The sequence below is a fragment of the Mirounga leonina genome, unplaced genomic scaffold (genome assembly GCF_011800145.1).
Source record: "Mirounga leonina isolate KUSES-001 unplaced genomic scaffold, KU_Mleo_1.0 Mir_481, whole genome shotgun sequence".
NCBI classification, from domain to species: domain Eukaryota; kingdom Metazoa; phylum Chordata; class Mammalia; order Carnivora; family Phocidae; genus Mirounga; species Mirounga leonina.
The window spans coordinates 2,750,060-2,774,278 of NW_023270773.1; the positions used below are offsets into that span (position 1 = coordinate 2,750,060).

Consider the following 24,219-nt stretch of genomic DNA (forward strand, 5'->3'; position numbering starts at 1 on the left):
CACTGAGCTTCCTCTTTCAGATACACAAAGTTGGAGACAAAGTTTTATTTTTTAAAGTTGTGTTTTGTCTTTTATTATTGGTTTATTATTTATATCTCTTTAAAAATGACTGCCTGGACGCCTGGGTGGCTCAGTTGGTTAAGCGACTGCCTTCGGCTCAGGTCATGATCCTGGAGTCCCCGGATCGAGTCCCGCATCAGGCTCCCTGCTCAGCAGGGAGTCTGCTTCTCCCTCTGACCCTCCCCCCTCTCATGTGCTCTCTCTCTCCTCTCATCCTCTCTCTCAAATAAATAAATAAAATCTTTAAAAAATAATAAAATAAAATAAAATAAAAATGACTGCCTTAGGCTTAACAATATATACATGTGTAAGTGATCATAGTCCACCTTCAAGTGATATTATACTACTCAGGTGCACTGAAGGAAACTCCCATTTCTTGTACCCTTGTTTTCATTCCTTTTACTTTTACATAAACTATAAACTCACAATAGGCTGCCACTAGTTTTGATTTAGACAGTAGACAGGAATATTTTAGAGGAACTACATGTGAGGAAAAAGAATGTCTTTTCTATTGTTACTTTAACCATTTCTGAGGAACTTCATTTCTTTATGTTGATCCAGATTTCTGTCTGGTTTCAATTCATTCTACCTGAAGAACTTTCTTTAACATTCCTTGTAACTCAGATTTCATGGTAAGGATTCCTCTCAGCTTTTGTTTGTCTGAAAAAGTCTTTATTTCTCCTGCATTTTTGAGATATTTTCACTGGATATAGAATTTGGGATTGATTTTTTTTTTTTTTTTTTTTTTTTAATTTAAGTCGTCTCAACACCCCACATGCGGCTTGAACTCACAAGCCTGAGACCAAGAGTCACATGCTCTTCTGACTGAGCCAGCCAGGTGCCCCTGGGGTTGACTTTTTTTTTTTCTTTCAGCACTTTAAAGATGTTGTCTGGGGCACCTGGGTGGCTCAGTTGGTTAAGCGACTACCTTCGGCTCAGGTCATGATCCTGGAGTCCCTGGATCGAGTCCCGCATCGGGCTCCCTCCTCGGCAGGGAGTCTGCTTCGTCCTCTGACCCTATCCCCTCTCATGTGTTCTCTCTCTCTCATTCTCTCTCTCTCAAATAAATAAATAAAATCTTTAAAAAAAAAAAAAAAAGATGTCTGACTTGCATGGTTTCTGATGAGAAGTGTGCTGTAGTTCTTAACGTTGTTCCTCTATATATGATGTGTCTTTCTCTGCCTTCGAGATTTCCTCTCTGTCTTTGGTTTTCAGCAGTTTGAATATGAGACCTCTAGGTGTGGTTTGTTGTTGATGTTTTTGTTTGTTTGCTTTTTAAATATGTGTGGAGGAGTCTTTGCCCTGCTTGGTGTTCTCTGAGATTCTTAGTGATTTGATGTCTTTCATTACTTTTGGAAAATTCTCAGTCATTATCTCTTTAAATATTTATTCAGACATGTGTCCGTCCCATTTCCCTCCAGGATTCTGATTAGTATGTTAGATCACTTGGGTGCTCTTGGCTGCTCTGTTCTGATTTCCCCCCGACTCTCCCTCTTCAGTTTGGATGATTTCTACTGCTCTGTCTTCAAGTTTTGGTTATTTTTCCCCTCAACTGTGTCAGGTATGCTGAGAAGCTTGACAAAGGCATTCTTCGTCTCTGCTGTTGTGTCTTTTATTTACAGCATCTTTATTTGACTCTTGCTCATAGTTTCCATCTCACTCCCCAAACTCCCCCTCTCTTCATGCATGTGTCCACCTTTTCTACCAGAACCTTTAACATACTAATCACATTTATAAATCATATTCATCTTAGTTGTTTTTTTTAAAGTATATTTATTTAGTAATCTCTACACCTGATGTGGGGCTTGAACTCAACCCCAAAATCAAGAGTCGCATGCTCTTCCAACTGAGCCAGCTAGGTGACCCTGACCTTAGTTACTTTTCAATTTCTCATCAGGTAGTTCCAACATCTGGGTCACCTCTGAGCCTAGTTCTATTGATGATTTTCTCTTTTGACAATGTTCTTTTGTGTGTGTGTGCCTCATTTTTATATTGAATATCAGATATTATGTGTAGGACAGAAGAAACTGAAATAAGTTGTATTTATGCCTGGAATGGGCTTCTCGCTCCTGTTTCTAGGCTGTTAGGAGGGGGAGTTAGGCTAGTCAGAAGTTGAGCTGGGGTTGGGTTTTTTTGTTTTTAGTGTACCACTGGTTTCCAATGTCCATGATCTTACCTTATGCTTACAGCAGAGCTGATTTGCCAGAACGTTTTCTCAATGTTCCATCCCCACCTTCAGCCTTAGGCCTTTTGTGTACACCTCAGGGAGGGTCTCTCTCCATGTTTTTGCCCCTTTTCCTGTGGTAGACTGCTTTGCCTGTTACTTGTGCTTGCTAGGCTGGCATAGGGGCAAGGCTGGTTCTCTGTTGTCTCTGTCCAGCCTCAGACTTAGGCAGACTGTGTCCCTGCATCTCAGGAGTGGGGCTTTTCTTCCCCTAGTGAAGGGAGACCTCAGATGTTTGGGCCCTAAATGGTATTTCCTGCCCCTCCCTCGGGAGGTGTTTCTTTTCCCTTCTCACAGCTGCAGTGGGTCCTCACCTGTACCCTGGAGGCAACAAGATTTGCTCTCTCTCCCCGGCTGGCTTAAGGGTTTTGTTCTCCAGGGCCAAAAGGTCCCATCAGCACTTCCTTCCTTTCCTGTAGCAACAAACACGCCTCCTCTCCAGGCGTGCACCGCCGGAAGGTTTCCTTCAGTCTCTCTTCCTGCACTGCCCCTCATCTTTCTCATGAGCACATGTGGAGGTCCGAGGAGAGGAGCAAACACGTGGGTAGCAACCTCCCTTGTGTCTGTGTCTCCCAGGGATTGCGGCTCTCACTCTAGACTGCACTTGGCCTATAGCAACCAGCTAAAAATGTCTGCAGGACTCTGACCTGCTTCAGTTGTTTATGCCTCTTGTCTCTGTGTGGTAGAAAAGCTATAGAATGGTGTACTACTGTGCATCTCTTTCCAGCTCTACCTTCAGCAAGATCATGTTGGTTGGTAGCCTGAAATTGGCCATGGTGGGAGTATTTACACCACAGGAATGAGTAAATGCTACAAACGCGGGTTTCCTCCCCACCCCGAGAGCCAGTTGTTAACCATTTACCAGAACCCCACCATTTGGGGAAACCCCACAAGGTTGACCGTGAAGATTGGTGCCTTTGGTGAGTGGCTTAGTGGCCTCCGGCACGGGTCGGGCTCAGCAGGGTCATAGTGGCTGTGCTCAGACCATCTGCTCTGCAGGGCAGTCACCAGGACACTCACCCTGGGGAGGCCTCTCCATGTTGGAGCTGGTGTAGATTCATGCTGCTGCCCTCTCTCCCTCCTTTTCCCTTCAGAGCGCAGCCAGGACAGCACGGCCGTGGCACTCTCAGACTCCAGCTCAACGCAGGACTTCTTTAATGAGCCTGCCAGCTCATTGGAGGGCTCCCGGAAGCTCTACATGGAGAAGAAGCTGCCTGTTCCCAGTTCCCAAGCAGGACCGACTGGTAAAGACCTTCAGGGGGCCACAGAGGAAAGAGGTATGAAGACATAGCTCTGAGCGTTAGAACTGCTTTGGTGACGTGTGCCAGGCTAGGCAGTCTGAAGAACATGGGCTCCTGAGTGGCCCAGGCTGGGCCTGGCTCCTGTTCTCCCTCCTCCACCTGCTGCTCTGGGACCTCAGTTGGGCAAGTTACGCATCTCTCTGGGCCTCTGTGCTCCCTGTAGGGTGGGAGCGATCCCGAGGCTCACTCCGGGGGTTGTGAGGATGAAACGAGGCGGCTCAGGAAGGTGCTCGCATGGTGCCTGGAGTACAATGTGCACTCAGTGACACTTGTCGTTGTTGTGACCCCCGTGGCCCAGTGTGGGAAAGCCACGTCCGTGACGTGAGTGCCGTATTTTTTTTTCTTGCTACACAGTTATTAAAAAAGTCTTTGGATCCTAAATGTCACCAATGTGTTTTCTTTTTAGTCTGAATTACATCAGGCCTTTAGGAAAAAGTGCCCCCTTTTTTGGGCAGGGGGCCCTGATCCAACCCCGGGGCATGCCCAGCTCTCATGGGGCCCCCAGGCCCCCTTTGTGGAAACCAGTGGGCAGAGCCCCACGCCCAGCTCGCAGGAGAGCTCGGGCAGGCTGCATGTCCGCGGTGCCGCTCTAGGGCTGCGGCTGGGCGGCTGGCCATGGGTTTTGAGAGCTCTCCCACCCTGGCCAGGGTTTGCCAAACAATAACAACAACAACAACAACCCAGACCCATGCTCAGCAGCCCTGTGCCAGGCGCTGTTTGAACTCCTTTTGTCGTCCCAGCCAACCTAGGAAACAGCCCTGCAGCTCTTCCCATGTTACAGGTGAAGAACCTGAGATTCAGAGAGGGGCGGGAATTTGCCCAGGGTTAGTCTTCACTCTAAACCTCTGCCCCATTCCCCCTCTCTGGGTGGGCTGGGAGGGGCAGCTAGGGTTGGCAATGACCCCTCCCTAGGATGTGTCTGCACAGGCCCTGGCTGGGAGAGACGAGGCTCAGGGGTTCACGTGTAGATGTGGCCAGAGCCCTTCATGCTGGCAATGGCCTATCCCAGCCCTGTGTTCCTCGCCTGCCTCCCCTAGCTGGCCTTAGCAGCTGGTGAGGCTGCATGGCCTGCAGGTTGGCACAGGTGCCCTCATTAGGGTCAGGTAAGAGGACACGGAAGGTGAGGCCAGTGCCCCACTTTCCCACTAGGCATTTTTTATGCTGTCCCAAACCGATGTTGACATTCTACAACTGACATAAACACGCTGCAGGGAGTTTGGAAGGGAAAGGAAAAAGTTACCAATAGTGCCCACGCTCTAACACAGCGACTCTTGTTCATGTCCAGTCTTACCAATAAGATCATTTTAACTCTTGGACAGGTGGGGCCTGTTGTCTGTGCTCCGTGGGCCATCCAGCAGTGAACTGCTGTGGGTGCTGTTGTGTTGTCACAGGCCTCTCTCCACTGTGCTTGGGGAAGTGGGGGATGGAGGCTGGGGTGCTAAGCCAAGAGAGGGTCGGGTGTGGTCTGGCCCGGGCCGGACTGGACCTTCCAGACACACAAGGGGCATCCCACCCCTGCCCTTCTTCCATTCAGAGCCAGTGGTTTAAGCGGACAGTGTGGGGGCTTGCCACCGGTAAAGAAAGTTCAAGTAGAACCAGAGTCACCGCAGTAGCTGGTGGGCTTGAAGGGAAGCATCTTACTTCTGTGGATGCATCTCTCTGCTCTAAGCCCAGCTTTTCCTCGTAACCACAGTGAAGTTGGTGAACTTCCTGTCGGGAGTGTAGGTGCAGCAGGGAATGTGTTCTGAGCCCGCACCAGGCAGACAGCACAGGGAGCAGTGGGTTCCTCTAGGCCTGGCTCTGGTCAGTGGTGGTCTCTGACACCCCCTCCTCCGGGCTCCCAAGGGGTGGGAACCCTGGCCACCAGGACTCCCGCAGCTTTCGGCCCCCTGCAGAAAACCAGGATGTGGTTCTGGGCCAGGGTTGGCTGTGTGCCCCTAGTGTGCTCCACACCCCAGCCCTTCAGGTGCACCCTTGTGGGTGGCCCTGCCACCAGCCTGCTGCTTCTGTCACGGTCAGTGGCACAGGGCTCACTCACAAATTTCATGGGCATTGTTGAGCTGCAGGGCGTAATGGAACCCAAGTCTGTGCCAGGCCGCGGGTGCCAAGGGGAAGTAAGATCGGCTCTGACAGCCGTGCCCTTCCAGGTGCCCTCTGTCCCACGGCGTCCAGTGGGCGCCGGCTCCCGAGGACTCGTCTCCCCTCTACTTCTCCACTCTGGTTTTTGACAGGCGCCTCCAGGAAGGAGGTTTCTCCACAGGTGACTGTTACAGCTAGTTGAAGCTCACCTTCTTAGGGGTCAGAGCTTCAAAAAAATGTATATAATGTGAATGTAGCCACAGTAAAGGTTTATTCTTTTTAATAGAGGAAAAAGCTGCCCAGATTTCACTACCTAAACACAAGGGCACTCTGTTATATCACTCTGACGACAGCAGAGTTTGTCAACAGCTTGTGGTCCAGACAGTGGACACGGGTGCCTGGCCTGGGCCCTCCCTGCCACCTGGGCCCAGGGCAGGATGTGGGTCGAGGATGCTGATATGGCTACCAGGCACCTCGTTCAGGGACCGCCATCCCGTGGCTGCGCGCCTGCCCCTTGTTGGTCAAGTAGAGGCCTGATGACCATGCCTGAGTGCCATGCTCAAGACGGATTGGGTGGCAGTGGCTGGAGTGGGAGGTGGCCTAGTGCACCATGGGCATTCTAAGGCAGTCCTCTTTGCCAGCAGCAGGCACCAGGGTGGCCAGAGCATTTGCTTCGCTTGCTTTTTATCTTAGGAGGAAGTCTTCTCACTTTCACGCTGCCAGGGTTAGGATTGGGCCTCTTGGCTGGGAAGCGCTGTGTGGACTGACATTTCTGACCCCGTTTCTTCCACTGACGTGACCTGTGAGGCTCATTCAGCCCTAAGAGTGGATGCTGTGGGTGAGGCGTATCACCCAAGAGGCCATGCAGATCCCAAAGCCACTAGGTTTTTTCACTTATTCTGGCGTCTCTATTTTTTCCTATGTGTCTTCAGACATGTCTTCTGAGCTCTTTGGATTAATTCTTTTTATTTTTTTTAATTTTAAAAAGATTTTATTTATTTATTTGACAGAGAGAGAGATAGCTAGAGCAAGAATACAAGCAGGGGGAATGGGAGAGGGAGAAGCAGGCTTCCTGCCGAGCAGGGAGCCTGATGCGGGGCTCGATCCCAGGACCCTGGGATCATGACCTGAGCCGAAGGTGGACGCTTAATGACTGAGCCACCCAGGCGCCCCTCTTTGGATTAATTCTTGATCCTCTGCCCACTTTCCATAGGAAACCTGTTCCTGTGTGTCTTTGTGTGTGAGCACATGCTTAGCATCTTATTTGAACCCCTGGGAGGCCTGCATCTTCATCCTATTTCCCTATCTCCCTTGTGCCTAGCACAGGGCTAGGCCCAGAGTGGTTGTTCAGAATGTGTTTGTTGAGCTGTATTTGAAATGTGTCCCTTGAATTGAACACTAGTAATCAGGCACATTTGTGAGTAAGGCGCTGGTGCCCCCTGTAAGATGCCGGCCCTGAGCAGACTCCTGGTTGCAGTCATTGAGCTCTGAGTGGGTGCCTGTGGGACCTGCATGGTTTGCTGAGCTCCTCTGAAAGGAGAGCATAGTGTCAAGATCAGATGTGATCTGCTTTCCAGGCATTCAGTCAGCTTCAAGCTAGACCCTGTGCTAGGCTCTGGGCGATGGGGAAGAGGGAGGCATCCGTGCATAAATACAGTGGGATGGGTGATACCAAAAAGCTGGGCGCACAAGGCTTTCTGCAAACCCCACCCTGGGGCTGAGGAGGCCTGCAGGAGGAGGTGACACCGAGTGGAGTCCTGAAGAATGAGAGCAGTGGGCAAGTCAGGGAAGGGAGTGCAGACGGTGTGTCCAGAAGGAGCAGCAGTGGAGAGGTAGGAACAAAGAGCGAGGTGTTTGTTCCCCATGGTTGGTCTCAAGGTGTGAGGCCAGGAGGGGAGCTAGGAGGAATGGCAGGACTGATGGGAGGTGGCCTTGCATGCTGTGCTGAGCAGCTTGGCTCTGTCTTGCTCAGATTCTTTCCTGGGCAGGAAGAGCTTGATGTGCACCTGATGGCTGCGTGGTTTTGCTTGGGGGAACTTGGGACCTTAGTCCTTGACCACTCTGCCCTTTCGCAGCAGGCCCCATCCTTCTCCTGGATGCCACTACAGTTGGGAAGGGGCCATCAGGCTAAGGGCGGGAAGGGGCTCAGCCCACTGTGGCAGACAGGCTTCAGAGTTGGTGCCGGGCTGCTTCTCTGGCCTCCTCCCCGCAGGCCTTGCCAAACTCCCGGGTGCCCAAGGAGCCCCCTTACCCTTGATGCTTGCCCCCACCCTCTTCCTTCTATCCCTCCCTCCTGGTCCAGTCATCTTCTGCAGCCCCTGCCACCCAGCTTGGGCTCTCCTGCGTGTGAGCTCTTCACCCTGGAGAAGGGTGTCGGGTAGGCTGTGGGCTGAGGTGCTAAGTGGTAGAGCAGGTGCAGTCCTTTGTGCGCCTTTCCTGGCTATTTTATTCCATGGTGGTGGCGGCCACACCTTCCTTCTATGGACTGCTTCCCCAGGCACCTGCACAGGCCTCGGAGGCGGGACAGCCTTGTGCTGCCATTCAGAGGGGGGGCCCAGAGCCCCGCTTGCAACCCCTACTGTCTGCAGCCTCGGGGCCCCTCTGCTGTGTGCCAGCTGGGACACCCTGTTTCACAGGGGAGGAGACTGGGAAGGCTGTGGAGGCCTCAGCCGGCAGGGGCAGAGCCAACGCCGGGCCCCATGCCTCCTACTGCTGGGTCTTTTGAGTACAGCACCTGTCTAGCAAGGGCACAGGCCTAGCTGTGCCTGTCACCTCACTAAGGCACCTCTTTTGCTGGTGGTGGACCACTACCGAGGTGACTTTGTTTTTCTTCTCACCCATAGGGAAAACTGAGGAGTCCTTGGAGAGCACAGAAGGCTTCCGGGCCACAGAGCAAGGCAGCCAGAAGCCTGCCGCAGACCCCCCAGCCTCTGCCTGCATTGCTGTCAAACCGGCAGCATCTGCACCTGCCCTGTGGGATGGGAGGAAGAGAGCTGACCCCCTGGGGGAGCCAGCAGCCTTTCCCCAGGGGTTGCCGGCCGGGGCAGAGGAGCAGCGCCAGTTCCTTACGGAGCAGTGCATCGCCTCCTTCCGCTTGTGCCTCAGCCGCTTCCCCCAGCACTATAAGAGCCTCTACCGACTGGCCTTCCTCTACACCTACAGCAAGACTCACCGGGTGAGTGAGCTGCCAGCCCGCTGGGGGCAGGAGAGGGGTTTGATTTTCCCAGGGCCCACGAGCATCTGAGTGTTGATGGAGCTGCTGAAGATCTTGGGTAGTGGTGCATGGAAGGGACGGGACAGGAGAGATGTAGGAGGCAGGTCCTTACAAGAGTGGTCCAGCTTTCCGGGTGAGAGTTGGTGAGGACTGTGGGTCGCAGCAAGGGATCAAGGGAGGAGTGGCTCCCGGGATCCCGAAGCAGGATCTCAGGCTCCAGTACTAGTTGTGGGCTGAAGGATGAGGACCTACACACTCATCAGCTCTTGTCTGTGAGGGCCTGTGTAGTGACTCTTACTCCACTGTCCTCAGCATGGCCCCGCATGCACATCCCCCAGATGCCTTACAGAACCGCCCCCCACCGCCCCCCGTCCCAGGGCCTTGCTGCAGGCTCCGTCTCCTCCAGACGCATCTTGCAGAGAGGCCTCCGTGCCATCATCCTGCCCCTGGGCTCGCCTCTCCAGTGCAGCTGCCAGAACCATCTTCACAGCCTCTGCTGCATGGGGGTTGGGTGCTGACAGCCTCCTCCAGCTCTTTTTGGAAAGCAGATGATGTAGCAGTTCTTAACAGCTGTGCCCCAGGCTTAAGCGCTCTCGGGGGCTTCCCGGCCGGCTCGCTTCTGCTGGCATGGAGCATCTGTGCAGGGAGTGTGGCATGTGTGCTCTTCCACCCCCTTCTCACGCACCTGGGAGGCACTGGAGAAAGTGCCCTGGGCACAGCGCTGGCCCCCACCGAGCTACCTTCTAAGGGACAGGCAGATTTTAAAATACGCAAACAAGCAAATAAAGCTAGTCCCATTGTGACACATGCTACAAAGAAGATAATGGGGGACACACAGGAGTGGGGGTGCTGCTGCGGCGCCACAAAGGCACCCGCGGAGCTGAGACCTGTAGGGCGGCCATGGGCAGAGTGGGGGACAGTGGGCAGGTTGGAGGACAGGGAGAGAGCCCCGATCAGGCAAATTGCCTGGGCGTGTGGCCGTGCTGGCTGAGCCAAACTGGTGTGGGCGAGGGCCAGAGAGGGCCAGGGTGGCGGGGCAGGGGCAGCCCTTGGAGTCTGGCTGTAGTCTATAATTTTGTCTGGCTCCCCTATTCAGTAAGGTCCAGGCTCAGAAACTTCTTCCTCCCAGAGGCTCCCCCCGCACTCCCCGCTGACCCCTCCTCACCAGCCTCTGTGGGACCTCAAGACCCAGGAAGGGCAGTTGGCTGGAGGGATGGCTGCTGGCTTGGCGCTGGTTACATGACAGGAAGTTGTTACTTGACAAAATTCTGTTGGGGACTAGGCACAGGTAGGTGCCCTGTCACAGTCATGACTGCCCAACATGCTCACGTAGTTTGGTTGATTTCTGTCAGAGCAGTGGTGTTGGTAGGCCTGGGGAACGAGGGGATCTCGTTCTGGGCTTTGTCTCTGCTTCAGGGCGTCTGGCTCTCCTGGCTGCCGCTGAACCCCCTGAGCCTAGTTCCCTCACTGCCCAGCCTACATTTTGCAGTGGACCTTACCTCTGGTGCCCTGGGCCTTCAGAATCCAGGTAGACCTGGGTTTTAATGAAACCCCCTCTGCAGCAGTCTTCGGGGGCCCAATGGCTGACACTGCCCCTGCCCCCCACCATGTTCCAGTACTGCTCTGGGAACTTTCCTTCTTCCCTCCTTTGAGAGCAGCAGAGTTCAGTGCGGGAACTCTTATGAGTCTTGGTTGGAAGGGACACTAGCATCCATCATCTGGATCTCCACCGCCTTTGGTGTTCCCTTCTTCAGATGCTCCCCCCAGCTGTGGTCAGCTCTTAGCAGGACTTGGAGCTTCCTGTGCTGAGCCCAAACCTTCCCCACACTGCGGCAGATGCTTTGACAGAATTTGGGGTACAAGATGCCTCTTAGGGATCAGCCGCAATGGAAAGGAGGGGAAGATGCAGGGTTGGGTGGAGGGAGAGTTGAGTTGCAATGCAGGCCCCACAGAGCCCCCAGCACCCAGCTGCAGCCTCCGCATTAAATGGCTTTGAGCTCAAAGGAGCCGATGCATGTAAAGGGCCCCACCTGGTGCGAAGCAAAGGCTGTCGTTTTCCCTGCCTGTCCCCTTGCTGGATGAGTTTTTTAAAAGTGAAAAATAGTATCTATGTCAAAATTAAAAATTAGGGGATATCCACAGTTCTACCACCCTAAAACAAAAGCTATTTTATATGTGTATTTTTTCCAGTTCTCATACACACACGCCGTTGACTGTCACTTTTGAAGCTCTCAGATACTTCAGGTCCAGGAGGTGGGGGTCTTGTTCTCTCTCTACTTCACATCTGCATACCTGGCTTAGGGTCACACAGAGGAGAGGGACAGCCTGGCATGGGCTCAGGTAGCCTCACCCTGGCCCAGTTGCTCCTTTGCTCCCCCCGCCATTAGAGCATCTGTGCTCAGTTTGCCATTTTGTTGCCATTTCTGTGAATGTCCCCCAGGTCATCTTGGTCACCCTCGGATGGCCTGTGGGGTGGGTGGACCCCAGCTGATCCAGCCACCCCTGGTCGTGGGGACGGAGGCTACCTTTTCTTCCTTCCCGGAAAACCTTCCCACAGCCATCACACTCTGTTTCTGCTGGCTTTTCTGTTAGCTGCGTTCCCAGGCTGGCTCCTTGGCTTTCTGAGAGGGAATGCTGGTCGTGATTCTGAGAGAGACCCCCCCCTTACATGGCAGTTGTGTAGGTGCCAGGTGTGCCTCCGGAGCTCCAGGTCGCCACACCCTAGGCCCTGGTGCAGCCCGGGGGCTCCGCTGGCTCCTTTGCCTACTTGACTCAGAGACCTTCGCTGAGCAGCAGGTGTCACCCCAACTTGAAGGGCAGGTCGTTAACACCTCGCTGCACTGAGAGCCTGAGTTAAGGCTGACCTTGTCTGGGGCATGCCATTGTCCTGGGGGCTGGGCATGCTTCTGCCCAGGCCCGGGTGTCAGTTTGTCCCCAGATATGGGGGACACAACCAGTGCTCTCAGTGACTCATGTGGCACCATTAGCTGACAAGCAGTGACTGCCTTCCAAACACAGCTGTTGGTAACAGACACTTCCCGCTATGTATATTTAACAGCAGCACATTTCTTCATAAAATCTGCCTGTGGGCTTGGCAGTAGCATTTTCCTGTTGCCATCTCATGGCTCAGTGGCCACCTGGCTGGAACATCCATCATCCCTGCCTTCAGAGAGGCCCCAGGGGCTGTGCATGTTGCTCCAGATCCTTCGGGTCTTTCACGTTTCCCCAGCTAAAGCTCTGTTCCATAAGCTTCCCCACCCCCAGGCCTCTACAGAGAAACTACCCTCAGGGTGCAGGGAACCACTTGCTTAGCTCTTGGCCGCAGGAATTCTGGGGGAGGGAGAGGGAATGTGGGCTCTGAACGTGGGCTCACCTGGGTTCAGATCCCAGCTGGCGGGGGAAGGGGTAACACGACTCTTCTCTTGTGGTATTCGCACAGGATTATTGTAACAATGAGGTGAGGGGTTGGGGGCCTTCCCATTGAGCTTCTCACCAGGACCCCAGAGTCCATTTCCTCAGTGTCAGCATCTCCCATGGCTCCTAGCCCCTCTACTAGGTCTTCTGATGCCTGCCTAAGGCTGCGCTTCTGCCCAAGGTTGGCTTTGCTGCACACAGGCTGACCCCCCCTGGGCCGCCCAAGGCAGGCCTCCTGCTAGCCTACATCGAGGGCCAGGGGCACCTGAGGAAGCAGGGCTCCCTAATGCTCTCCACACCTTAGGGAAGATCACACATGCTGTTGGCCATAAGGGCCCTAAGTGTAGCTATTACATCACTTACAATCTCCAAGATTACAGTCTCCACCAGGATTTTGAGCCCTAGACTTTCAGTCTGTGCTCAGAAAAAAACTGTTTCTTGGAGTCCATGTGAGTGGCCCAGGAGAGAGGCCACATGGCATTGGGGCCTTTTATCATGAGGCTTCTGAAATTCACTAATGAGATCCAGAAAGAAGGCTGAGGCATGGGCACCCCTATCCCAGTTCCTGCCACCCACTGCCTGTGGCTCAGCTGGGGAACTTCAGCACCACCTGCTGCAAGGGGTCTAGGACAGAGTGGGTTATAAGATGGTTCCTAGAGCCAGATAGTCTTGAAAAAGAACAAACTTAGAGGACTCCTATTTCCCAATTTCAAAATTTACTGCAGATCTACAGTAATCAAAACCGTGGAATACTATTCAGCTTTAAAAGGAAGGAAATTCTGACATGTACTACAACGTGGATGAGCCTTGAGGACATTATGCTCAGTGAAATAAGCCAGGCACCAAAAAAAAAAAAAAAAAAAAAAATCAAACACCCTATGATTCCACTTACATGAGGGATCTAAAGTAATCAAAATCAGAGAGACAGAAAGTGGAATGGTGCTTGCTAGGGGCTGGGGGAGAGAATGGGAGTTATTTAATCAGTATAGAATTTCAGTAAATTCGTTTCATAAAATGAAAAAGTTCTAGGGGTCTGTTGCACAACAGTGTGAATATACTTAACACTACTGAACTGTACACTTAAAAATGGGTAAGATGGTAAATTTTTATGTGTTTTGTACCACAGCTGAAAATAAACAGTTTGGTTGGTATTAGCCTAGGGGTAGATGTATAGATAACAAAATAGAACTGGGAGCGCAGAAACAAAGGCATATATCTATGATCAACTGATTTTTGACCATAGATGTGGTTTGACCAGGCAGTGGTTTCTCAGATAGGACACCCAAAAGCACAGGTGATAAAAATAAATGAATAATAATAATAAACCGGACCCCATCAAAATTTAAAAGCTGGCCTGGGCCAGCTCCTCGGTGTTGTTTCACATAGCACCCTGCCCAGCCGAGTGAGCGGGAAACCGAGGCTCAGAGGGGACAGCAGCTTGTCTCGAACCCCTTGGTGAGGATGTGGCAGCGCCTGGACCTCCTGGGGCTCAGATGTTTCCTTTGCCTCTACTTTCCAGGTGAAGTGCTTCAAAAGACATTATTGAAATGAAAAGATGGTCCACACAAAAGGAGAAATATTTACAGATCACGTGCAGGCAGGCACACCGTGTTTTACTGTGCTTCACTTGGTTACAACTTGCAGATACTATGTTTTTTTTACAAATCAAAGCTTTGCTGCAACCCGGTGTTGGGCAAGTCTTTCAGCGCCAACAGCATTTGGTCACTTTGTGTCTCTATGTCACAGTTTGGTAATTCTCACAATATTTCAAACTTTTTCATTATTATTATAGTGATCTATGATCAGTCATTATGACTTGCTGAAAGCTCAGATCATGGTGAACAGTTTTTAGCAATAAAGTATTTTTAAATTAAGGTATATACATTGTTTTTTAAACATAATGCTATTGCACACTTAGTAGACTATAGTATAGCATAAACATAACTTTCATAAGCACTGGTAAACCAAAAGGTTCATTTGACTCATTTTATTTTGGTATTCACTCTTGTGGTGGTCTCGAACTGAATCCACTCTACCTCTGAGGTATGCATATATGTAGTAAGGGACTTGCATTTAGAATATATTTTAAAAAACCTCTTACAACTCAATAATTAAAAGACAACCCAACGTAAAAGTAGGCAAAGGATCTGAATAGACATTTCTCCAAAGAAGATGTACAAATGGCCGATAAGCACAGGAGAAGATGCTTACCACCATTAGCCATTGGGAAAATGGGAATCCAGATCACACTGAGATACCACTTCATACCTGCCAGTCTGGCTAGAATGAAACACTGTAGCCTCTCCTCCTAGGGGTCTGGGGGTGTATAAGCAGCCACTGCCTCGCTGGCAGTTCTGCGGGGGCAAGGGAGTTGGGCACCTGGCCTCTAGGCAGAACACTGGTGGTGCTTTCCAGAGCTAGTTTCCTCCGGGGAGCCTCTTGTTTAGGTTACTGCCTCTCTTAAACTTACTTTGTTTTGTGCTCATTGCTGGGTCTCAACTTGGAGAATGTTCTTCCCATTCTTTGCTTTTGCTCGTCCTCCCAGGTCACTTGACGTCATAAGAGAAAGGTCAAGAAAGCAGACTCCAGTGCGGCACTGAGGTAGCCTGGCCTGGGCCAGCTCCTTGGTGTTGTTTCGCACAGCACCCTGCCCAGCCCGGTGAGCGGGAAACCGAGGCTCGGAGGGGGCAGCAGCTTGTCTCGAACCCCTTGGTGAGGATGTGGCAGGGCCTGGACCTCGTGAGGCTCAGATGTTTCCTTTGCCTCTCCTTTCCAGGTCGGGGAGACCGAAGCCTTCTAACTCAAGTCCTTCACCTGGCCGGGTGGGTGGATGCCCGGCTTCCTGCTATAGCCACATGGCTACTGACTGGCTACGTCAGGCTGAGCCAGGAAAGGGGAGGCTGGAGCTTTAGCAGAAGCAAGGCTGACCTGCTGGCTCCTGTGAGCGCAGTGTCCACAGTCACTGGGCTGCTGCTGGTCAGTGTGGCAGGAGGCAGGCAGTGAGCCAGGGGTGCGTGGCACCCAAAGTGAGGAAGGAAGGAGAAGGGCCTGTTCTGTGGGAGAGGCCACCTTCCTGGGGCTTGGCGCACAGCTGGCTTCTGGGCCCTGGGCTGGGGCTCTGCTCATCTGGCCCCAGCACTGCCCAGGTCAAGGCTTGGCCTTCATTGGCCCTACACTTGACCAAAAGGTTTTCCTCCCACCCTCCAGGGTGGGCGTGAGCCTTGCTGGCTCTTCTGTGGGATGAAGCCCACCTTTTGCTGTGTGGCCTTTCCCCTCTGAGCTGGAGCAGTTCTCTGACAGTTAGCATCCAAGTTGTCACCCAGAGGTGACACCCAGGTGAGGAATGGTCAGGAGCCTAAGGGCTGTGAGATGGGAAAGGGGCTATTCAGCCTGCCCTGATCATAGGCCTGGCCCTTCCCCAGACCCTGTGATTAGAGTGTGTCCCCCTCCCAGCACTTGTCCCCTTGGTGGTGTGCATGCTGGAACCTGAGCCACCTCTCCCAAGTGTCAGCTCCCAGAACCTCATTCAGGCTCGGCCAGCTAGACAGCCGGCTTCCAGTTTCAGTCCCATGGACAGGTTTCTTAACTTGTCAGGTGGGAATAATGGCACCTTCGTGGTAGGTTTAGGTTTTGTTGTGAGGAAAATGAGTTAATAGCGCTTTCCCAGCTGGGAAACATGCATACCAATGACACGAGAGCAGCCTGTCTTGCAAGCCCCATGTGCACGCTGCTCTGATGGGAGCAGAGGCCGCTCGCTGTGAGCAGTCCTCTAGACCAGCTCAGGCCTCCATCCCTGTCCCGCTGTCCTCCTGGAGGCAGCTGCGTGGCGTCGTGGCTGAGCACTGTTGCAGTGCATCCCCCTCATGGTAGATGGCAAGGCCCTGTCGATGGGGCATATGGCGGGATAGCGGCCTGGCCGCTCCAGCCCAATCAGACCCAGAACCTGTATGGGATGAGCCCAGGCCCCAGTGTCTGTTTAGGATTTGTTTGGTAAGCTGCCTCCTGCCAGGAGAGTCGGACAGTGCTGCTGCTGCCTGTGATCTCCAGAGAAGCTGCTGAACTTTGACTTCAGGGTCAGCTTATGCTTGGGCAAGGGGCTAGCCGGCTGGGCTGTGAGCCCCTGCCCCTCCCCCATCCATTGTGGGCAGTTGCCCACCTGCCTGTGCCACCATTCATATCTGGACCCTGCAGAGTCAGGTTAAATGAGAGCCCACAAGGAGAGCCATGCGCTGTCGGGCTGGGTGGGTGTGAAGGAATTGCGCCTTCAAGCTGTGACACAGCCACCCCACCATGCAGACAGTGAGTGTCCCAGGAGCAGGTGGTAAGCTGTGCGTTTCGTGCCAGACGGCAGGACCAGGCATGACGGGGACGTGCCGGCCACAGAGCAGGGCGTTCCCCTCCATTCCTTCAGCCCCTGCTCCCTTTCTGCATACACAGAACGATGCTGGGCCTCAGGCTCCCCACGCACAAGCCCTGGGCTGCTGCCCAGCCCGGCCAGCCAGGTTCTTAGCAGGCTTTATTTGTATGATTTGCAAAATGAAACTCGAGATTTTTCTCAACTTCAGAATCTCGATTATGCATTTCAAAGTCTGTCTGCAACATGGCTTGAAGATTTTGCTGTGCCTTTGGGGGCCGGGGGGGGACAGATGGCCCCCATAAAGGCCCACTGCCTTCCTTGTTCTCTCTCAGGGAAGAGGAGAGAGATGGATCCCAGCAGTTTGAATGGGTTGAGTACTCTGCTGCCAGCACCCATTACAAACCGTATTCCAATTTGGAAGAAACTACCACCACCGCATCATCCCATAGACCACGACATGGCCGAACCCCTGTATTTTAGTGTCGTCCTCTGCCCTCCCCCGCCCCCCCAGCATGGTGCCCGTGCATCTCTGCAGGTTCATTCATTCAGCAGCTGTCTCCTACATTGTCACGTGCGAGGCCCTGCCTGAGGGGCCGGGATACAGTGGTGTGCACAGCCAAGCTCCTCCCCTTGAGTGCGCACAGAGGGAATGGAGGGTAGAAACACACCTAGCGGCGGTTAGTGATGCGTCTGGGAGAAAGATAAAGCTGGTAAGGGGGTGCAGTGGGGGAGTGTGGCTCTTTAGGCAGGGAGGTCTGGGAAGGCATCTCTGAGCAAAGACCTGAAGCAGGTGAGGGAACTAGGCAAGGTGATACCAGGAGAGGCTTCTGGGTGGACAGCACAGGCCACATGTGTGCCTTGAGATAGGAATGGGCCTGGCAGGACTAGAATCAGCCAGAAGCCTGTGTGACTGGCTGGGCAGGGAGGAGAGGGGGGAAAAGATGTGGTCAGAGCTCATGAGGGCCTGGGGAGGCAGGAAGGAACTGTGGGGCATCATTCTAAGTGTGGTTAAAGCTACCTCAAGGTCGTGTGTGTGAAAGACTCGGCTGCTGTGTAGAGAGTGAGGGCGTTTGTCAGTTCAGGCCTCAGATGGCTCTATCCAACCGCTAATCCGAAGAGCCTTAATGAAGGAGGGATTTACAGTGGCCTGGGTGGACATCAGGAACCCACAGGGTAGGGGTAGTGCAGGGCCCCGGGCACCTCTGCAGCAGGCTGCCTGTCAGAGCTTTCAGTCCTTGGTGGCCAACCCTCAGCACCGGAGGGAACTTGGGATAAATGCTCTGCTCTCGTCCCTGCCCTGCTCTGCTCTCTCACTGGTATCTCCTGCTGGTCAAACCCACCCAGCAGCCAGGGGGTGCACTTCAGGCCTGGCTTTTTAGGTCCATGTGGGGAGGGCGGAGGAGGAGCAGTGGCAAACTTTGCCAAGTTCAGGGGCAAGGCCAGGTCCTCGGAGAAGATGTGGGAAGGCCCGGCTTGGCAGGGGGGTGGGCTGCATGGGCAGGGATGTTCTCCCCAAGGTGCAGGTGGGGAATTGGTGTATTTGTAGACAGTTGCTTCCCATCTGCTATTTCTGGCATTCTTCAACTGACCCTAAGAGTGGCCTGATGGTCACTGCCACCCCCACCCTCCAAGTGGGCAACTGAGGCCCCAAGAGGTTAGTCATAGGACTCCAAGACTACCAGGCATTCATTCATTTATTCCTTCAACAAAACTTCAGTGTGTACCACTGCGTGCCCTTGTGAAGAACTGCCAGGCAAACCTAGGGCTTCTGAATTACTGTTTTGAAGAAAGAATAGAGAAGGGTGTCTTGAAAGATGGACTTCATGTTCTAGCCTGACCAGCACATGAGCTCTTTCCCAACACCTTTCTTGGGTAAAGGAGCACAGGGTGATGGCTCTGCCCCAGCACTCCTGCCTCCAGTCCTGGGCCCCCTACGCCCACCATGTACGGCTGGCACTCTCCTGCCTCGGCCCCTCAGACTGTCCTGCAAGCTCAAACCCTGCCCATTCCTTTCACTCTTCCCAAATATCTGTCGCATCCCTTCTGCGGGCCCCATACTGGTCTAGCCCCTGAGGGGCCATTGGTGAAGAAGTCAGATGGTGTCCCTGCCCTCACAGGGCTGACACACAAGAGGGAGCAGACAACAAAGCCATCTGAGGGTCAGCAGAAGAGGCTGTTTAAGGTGGCCATGGGGCTGTGGGGACAGTATTGGGGGGCAGGTAGGAGTGGGGTGAGATGGCGCGAGGCAGAGAGACCTGCAGGGACAAAGGTGGGGGCAGAGGCAGGTATGGCTGCAGGGCCTCGCATGATGGGAGAGGGGAGGGAAGGAGAGGAGCCTGCGTGTGTGCGGGTAAACTGAGATATGGAGCTGGCTCTCACTCTGAAGGAGCTGAGGCCTTCAAGCAGAGGAATCAGGAGGGTCCCTCTGCCTTATGGCAGGTTAGGGGTGTCTAGGCTACAGGCGGTGGAGGACATTGAGGTGCCATGTGCTTCTAGGGATTCTTCTCCCCCCCCCTCATCAGGACTCCACTCTCCATCTGCCCCCTGTTTGGGCATTTAGTGTGTTCTGCCCTCTGTCAGAGGAGGGTCTGTGCACCAAGCTTCAGGGGTCCCACGAATCCCAGGAAGATTGGTGCTGTTATCTGGCAAGTGGCCCCGTGGTATTTCTCCCATTCCCGGGGTGATGGTAAACTGAGGCTCCGGGCCAGTGGCATGGTGACAGGTTGCTCAAGGCCTGAGACAGGGCAGCCTTGGAGCTGCACATAGCATGACCCCAGGCAGATTGAGAAGGGTGGGGAAATGAGATCTGAAGAAGCATCTCCATGGTGGCCATAATTTTCATAAGAACATCAAGAAAATAAAATACAACCAAGACTTCCATGTGGCTTGGGGACACATGAGAGAGAACAGCGCCAGGGCCAGGGTGGAGAGAGTGGGGGACCCTGGGGTGGGGGTGCAGGGTAAGAGCCCAAACCTTGAGTCCTTCGGGTCTGGACCGGAATGCAAGTCTGGCTCTGCCACTTCCTGGCTTGGGGGACTCAGACCGACTCTTGGACCTCTCTGAGCCTCGGTTTCCTCTGTAAACTGGCAGTACATAGGATGAGGAGTTATGAGGAGTTATGTGCTGTGCTTGGCCCAGGTGGCATCGTGCCTCACAGCTCCCCATAGCATGAAGCTGCAGGGCAGAGTCTGCAGTACAGGTGTGCCGTGGTGGGTCAGCTCCCCCTGCTCCTCCCCTCCCCTCCCCTCCCTAGCCTGGCACTTGTCAGTTCTCCGGGCAGGTTTCCTTGTCCCTGTCAGCTCCCATCCGGGGCCTCAGACATAAATTAGCTAAGGTCTCCTGTGAGCCGTCTGGACGCTTTGTGCCTTAGCCATCGATCGGCTATCTCTGGCGGGCCTGGGAGACGGCTGAGGAGCCTTGCTTTCTGCTGGTGTTCAGGGGCCAAGTCTGCAGGAGGCTAATTGACAATCCTGATCGGGTTTGGCAGGCCTGCGTTTTCTGCACTCTTCTCAAGTGGCTGGTTTTCAGGTCTCCACGAGTGCTGGGACCTCTCCCCCAGCCTCCTCCCTCCCTGGCCCTCCACCTTCTTGCCTGACTGTTCAGGTGGGAAGGGCCGTCTTGGTGCAGGTGTCATGGGAGAAGCTGCAGAGTGATGGCAGAAACAGAAGCCTTGCAGGGATGTGTGTTCCTGTCCCACAGCCTTGGGGCCTGGAATGAGACACCTAGCTCAGGGAAGCAGGGTCCCCCACTCTCTCCACCCTGGCCCTGGCGCCGTTCTCTCTCATGTGTCCCCAAGCCACATGGAAGTCTTGGTTGTATTTTATTTTCTTGATGTTCTTATGAAAATTATGGCCACCATGGAGATGCTTCTTCAGATCTCATTTCCCCATCCTTCTCAAACTGCTGCTAATTGGATACTTCCCTTAAGTCCCAAAGGAGCCCTGAAAGGGGCTTTCATGTCATGGCTCTAGGGGCAGACCATAGCTCAGGTGTCATCTCCCCTAGGAGCCTCACTCACCTACATACACTGGACCAGAGGTGGGTCTCCTTTGTGTCCTATCTCCGTGGTCACGGTCAGGTGGGCTCACCTGTCATATTTGAAGTGCAGGTATCGGTCTTCTGTCTCATGTTCCTTTCTGTGAGGGTCCCCTTCATGGCTGATTAGACTGGCAGCCTCTCACATCTCACTTGGGAGAGACTTTGAGCCAAGTGGCACTGAGGCCAAGGGATCATGGCAGAGTACTGATAAAGGTTGTGAGCTTCTCTCCTGGGCTCCCCGAGTGGTTGCCCTGCCTGTTGGAGGTCTGAGGCTTTATCTTCTATTTGGATCCCGTGTCCTGGGCCCCTGAAGAGCCCTGATCAGCTTGAACTAATCTGAGTTGGATCTTATTCCTTGTAATGAAGCACACCTGACCCACCCTGTTTCCCTGCTCTGCGCTCCGTTTGTCCATGGCCAACCTTCCCTCCCCTGGCAGAAGTATCAGGCCAGGCTTGTAACCAGCCTCAGGAGGCTTCTTAATGGACTGGTCTGGGAGGCAGGGTCTCTGAGCCAGACTGCTGGGCACTGCTGGGACTGAGTAGTTCACTCTTCTTCCTATGTATAGGGCAGAGTGGCCCGTGTGTTCCTGGTCAAGGGCCCGGGCTGAGGGCCAGGGACTGTTGCTGCCTAGGTAACCCCTCCCCCCTGCCTGTTTCTGCCTTCCCCATGTGGGGGCAGAGAGGAGGTGCCTTGGCTTTCAGGAAGCTTGTCATTCACCATGAATGGCTGTGGCATCTGTCCCTGAGGCCCTAGAAAGGCCTGAGAGTCCTGGAGAAGTAATGTCTCAGGAGACTGTAGCTGTGGCTGCCCCTTCCTGACAGCCGCTGAGCCTTAGTGAGAGCAGCCCCCACACGGCCCTTGGTGTGATTCCTACTCTGGGCTTGCCTTGCTGTTTTGATTGGAGTCTCAGTCTGCTCCTGATCTCAGCATGTCAGATGTATCTGAGCAGGTGTCTGGGCTCAAGGAGGGCTCTGAGCAAAAAAGCCAGCCTCCTGAGTGCTGGCTTAGAGGGGTCAGCTGTGCAGAGGGCTGTGGACAGCATGTGCCCTCTCGTCCAGCTGGGATTGGCCCTGCTCTCCTATACGCTGGGCTGCCCATGGCCCTCTAGCCCCCAGCCCCACATTGAACCTGCTTAGACCAGCCTGGGCTGCAGCCCTGCTGGGCGAGGGCAGCCCTGACTTTACAGGGCCTCAGCCTTCAGCCACTCTCAGAGCCAGGCCTTGTCCCCATAGGAAATGGCCTTAGAGTCGCTGCCAGGCTTAATCATCCAGGCTTCTCCCAGGAGATGATGTTCTCCCTCGGGCTTCCACGGAAGAGCTAGCTTTGTCTGCTGTGAGTGTCATCCAGGAGATGTGTGCTTGAAATTTTACCTGTCTCCATCCCAGAGGGATCCTCAGTTCTGTGTCCCACCCCCTTGCAGCTGCAGGGTCTGGCCTGGTGCTGGGTGCAGAGCAGCCCTCAGCCCCTATAGCAGCCCCTGGGGCGTGTCCCTCTGTGCCAAGGTAGGAGCAGAGGCTCAGATGCAGGCCAGCAGGGGCCCCCAGCCAGCAAGCCAGGGAGCTTGCACTTTTGCCAGAAGTTGTGACTAGGGGGACTGTTTCATAAGTTCAGCCTGACCAATACTGAGTACAGTGGGAGCAGGTGAGACAGGCTTGCAGGCTAAGATGTGAGAAGGCATTAAGCAATTGGGACGCGAGGTGATAAAGACCTGGCACCAGGGGTGAGAGAGGCAAGGAGGGGGCCTGAATGGGGGTGGGGAGGAGTACTGATTGGCTGGGGGTTGAGAGGGGAGATGGGTGCTGTGGAAAAGAGGAGGGTCTGATGTTGGGCCGTCCAGGTTCCAGTCCCAGCTCTGCCCCCTGCTGGCTTCTCCCTTGTAAGACAGCACTGTCCCAGGTGCTGGGGTGAGATGGTCCTGGCGTGGGAGCCTCTGTGGGAAAGACCTGAGAGGGGAAGGTGGCAGGCCAGGCATCCGGTGGGGAAGGGCTGCCCTCTGAGTCAGTGAGAAGGCCCCAGAGAAGGCCAAGGCAGCCAAAAGCCCACACCCAGCCTCTCTCGCTGCCCCGGAGTCCCACAAGGGCTAGCAGGCTCTTGTTCCCACCTTACCGGGCCCCTGGGCCTGGATTACAGGAGGTACCATTGCCCAGAGAGCACTGGCCTGAGCACTATGGGTGGAACCCCCATCCCTTCCCAAGCACTTGGGCCCCTGGCATCCCACAGGGACCAGCTCTTCCAAGCCTAAGGTGGCTGTGTCGCCAGCTGTGAGGAATACTGCTGACACCCTGACAAGTCAGGGCTGACCCTTTGGGCCAGCGGGGGTCCCCCTGACAGAAGGCGGGGCACTGGGTCCATGTAGCAGCTTTTCAAGGCCAGTCCGGACCAGGGGTCCCTGTCTGTGCCCTTCTGGGGCAGTCTGAGGCCACACTCTCCTAAGTCAGCTATGCTAGGCAGGAAATCAGTTCCGGAAATGTACCCCACAGCCAGATGATCAAAGCCCGCAGCCAGAGCTCCCTGGAGCTGCGGGATCGGTGTCTGCAGGAGCCGCTGCTCATCGCCGCTCTGCCAACGCAGCCGGGAAGGAGGGGACTGCCTCCCTTCCCCGTGGGCGCCGCGAGCTGCCCACACACTCACTTCCAACCTACTTCTTGTTTCCCCAGAACCTCCAGTGGGCCCGCGACGTGTTGCTAGGCAGCGGTATCCCGTGGCAACAACTGCAGCACATGCCGGCACAGGGGCTCTTCTGCGAGAGGAACAAGACCAATTTCTTCAACGTGAGTACTTTGCCTTGTTGATTTCCGAGGCTGCTTGCTGCCCTGCTTTGCGCCAGAGGCGTGCGAATGGCCCCCCTGGGCGGGCGTTCCCAGGACCACAGCTTTGCGGCATCCTCAGAGGGCAGGCAGGGTGGCGCAGTCGAGAGTGCGCCAGACTCGGGAGTGGGGCCGTGCCTGCCGAGCCACTTCTGCAAGTCGCTGCCCCCTCTCGGCACTGGTTTACCTGTCTATGGGGAGAGGCATGGATGGGCTCAGTGTGTTCTCTGGAGCCCCAGGTAATCTGGGGCCCCAGCAGGAAGTGGTGAAAGGGTTTCCAGGCTCATGGTCTGCTTCTCCTGGAGCAGCGCCATGTGCCCTCATGTGGTCTCGGGTGCCTAGGAAATTCTGACTGAAGCTGGGTCTACTGCTTAAAAAACAAGTTTGGCCAGTGCTGGGCTTTCAGTACCCTTCCAGCCTTGACATTCTGGATAGGGTAGAGACCCACCTCTTGGCCAGGACATGGCCTGTCGCCAAGGCCTGTCTGCTTTCCATCCCTGAGGCCCCCTAAAGCCCACATCTACCCTTCCTGGCCACCCCACCCAGGCCCATCCCTCCCTCATTTGCTCTGTCCTGCACAGAGATAGCTGGCTCCTCGCTCTACTCCACCAGCAAGTCCTCATCCACCCCTCCCAGCACAGCCAGCTCCCGCTGGGTGTCTTTGGCAAGTTACCCAGACCCTCTGAGCTTTGGTGTCTTCCCTGATGCCTTGTTACTTGTCAG

General features: G+C 54.3%; 1 protein-coding gene across 3 annotated transcripts in view; it reads left to right on the forward strand.

Moving 5' to 3' along the window:
- CABIN1 (calcineurin binding protein 1) overlaps window positions 1–24,219 on the forward strand; it is a 155,907-nt gene that overhangs the window by 85,624 nt on the left and 46,064 nt on the right. For all 3 annotated transcript variants that reach the window (XM_034989237.1, XM_034989239.1, XM_034989238.1), the window contains exons 27-29: window positions 3,379–3,561; window positions 8,508–8,839; window positions 23,347–23,460. In XM_034989237.1, the coding sequence (XP_034845128.1) occupies window positions 3,379–3,561; window positions 8,508–8,839; window positions 23,347–23,460 (629 nt within the window). The remainder of the gene's footprint in view (window positions 1–3,378; window positions 3,562–8,507; window positions 8,840–23,346; window positions 23,461–24,219) is intronic.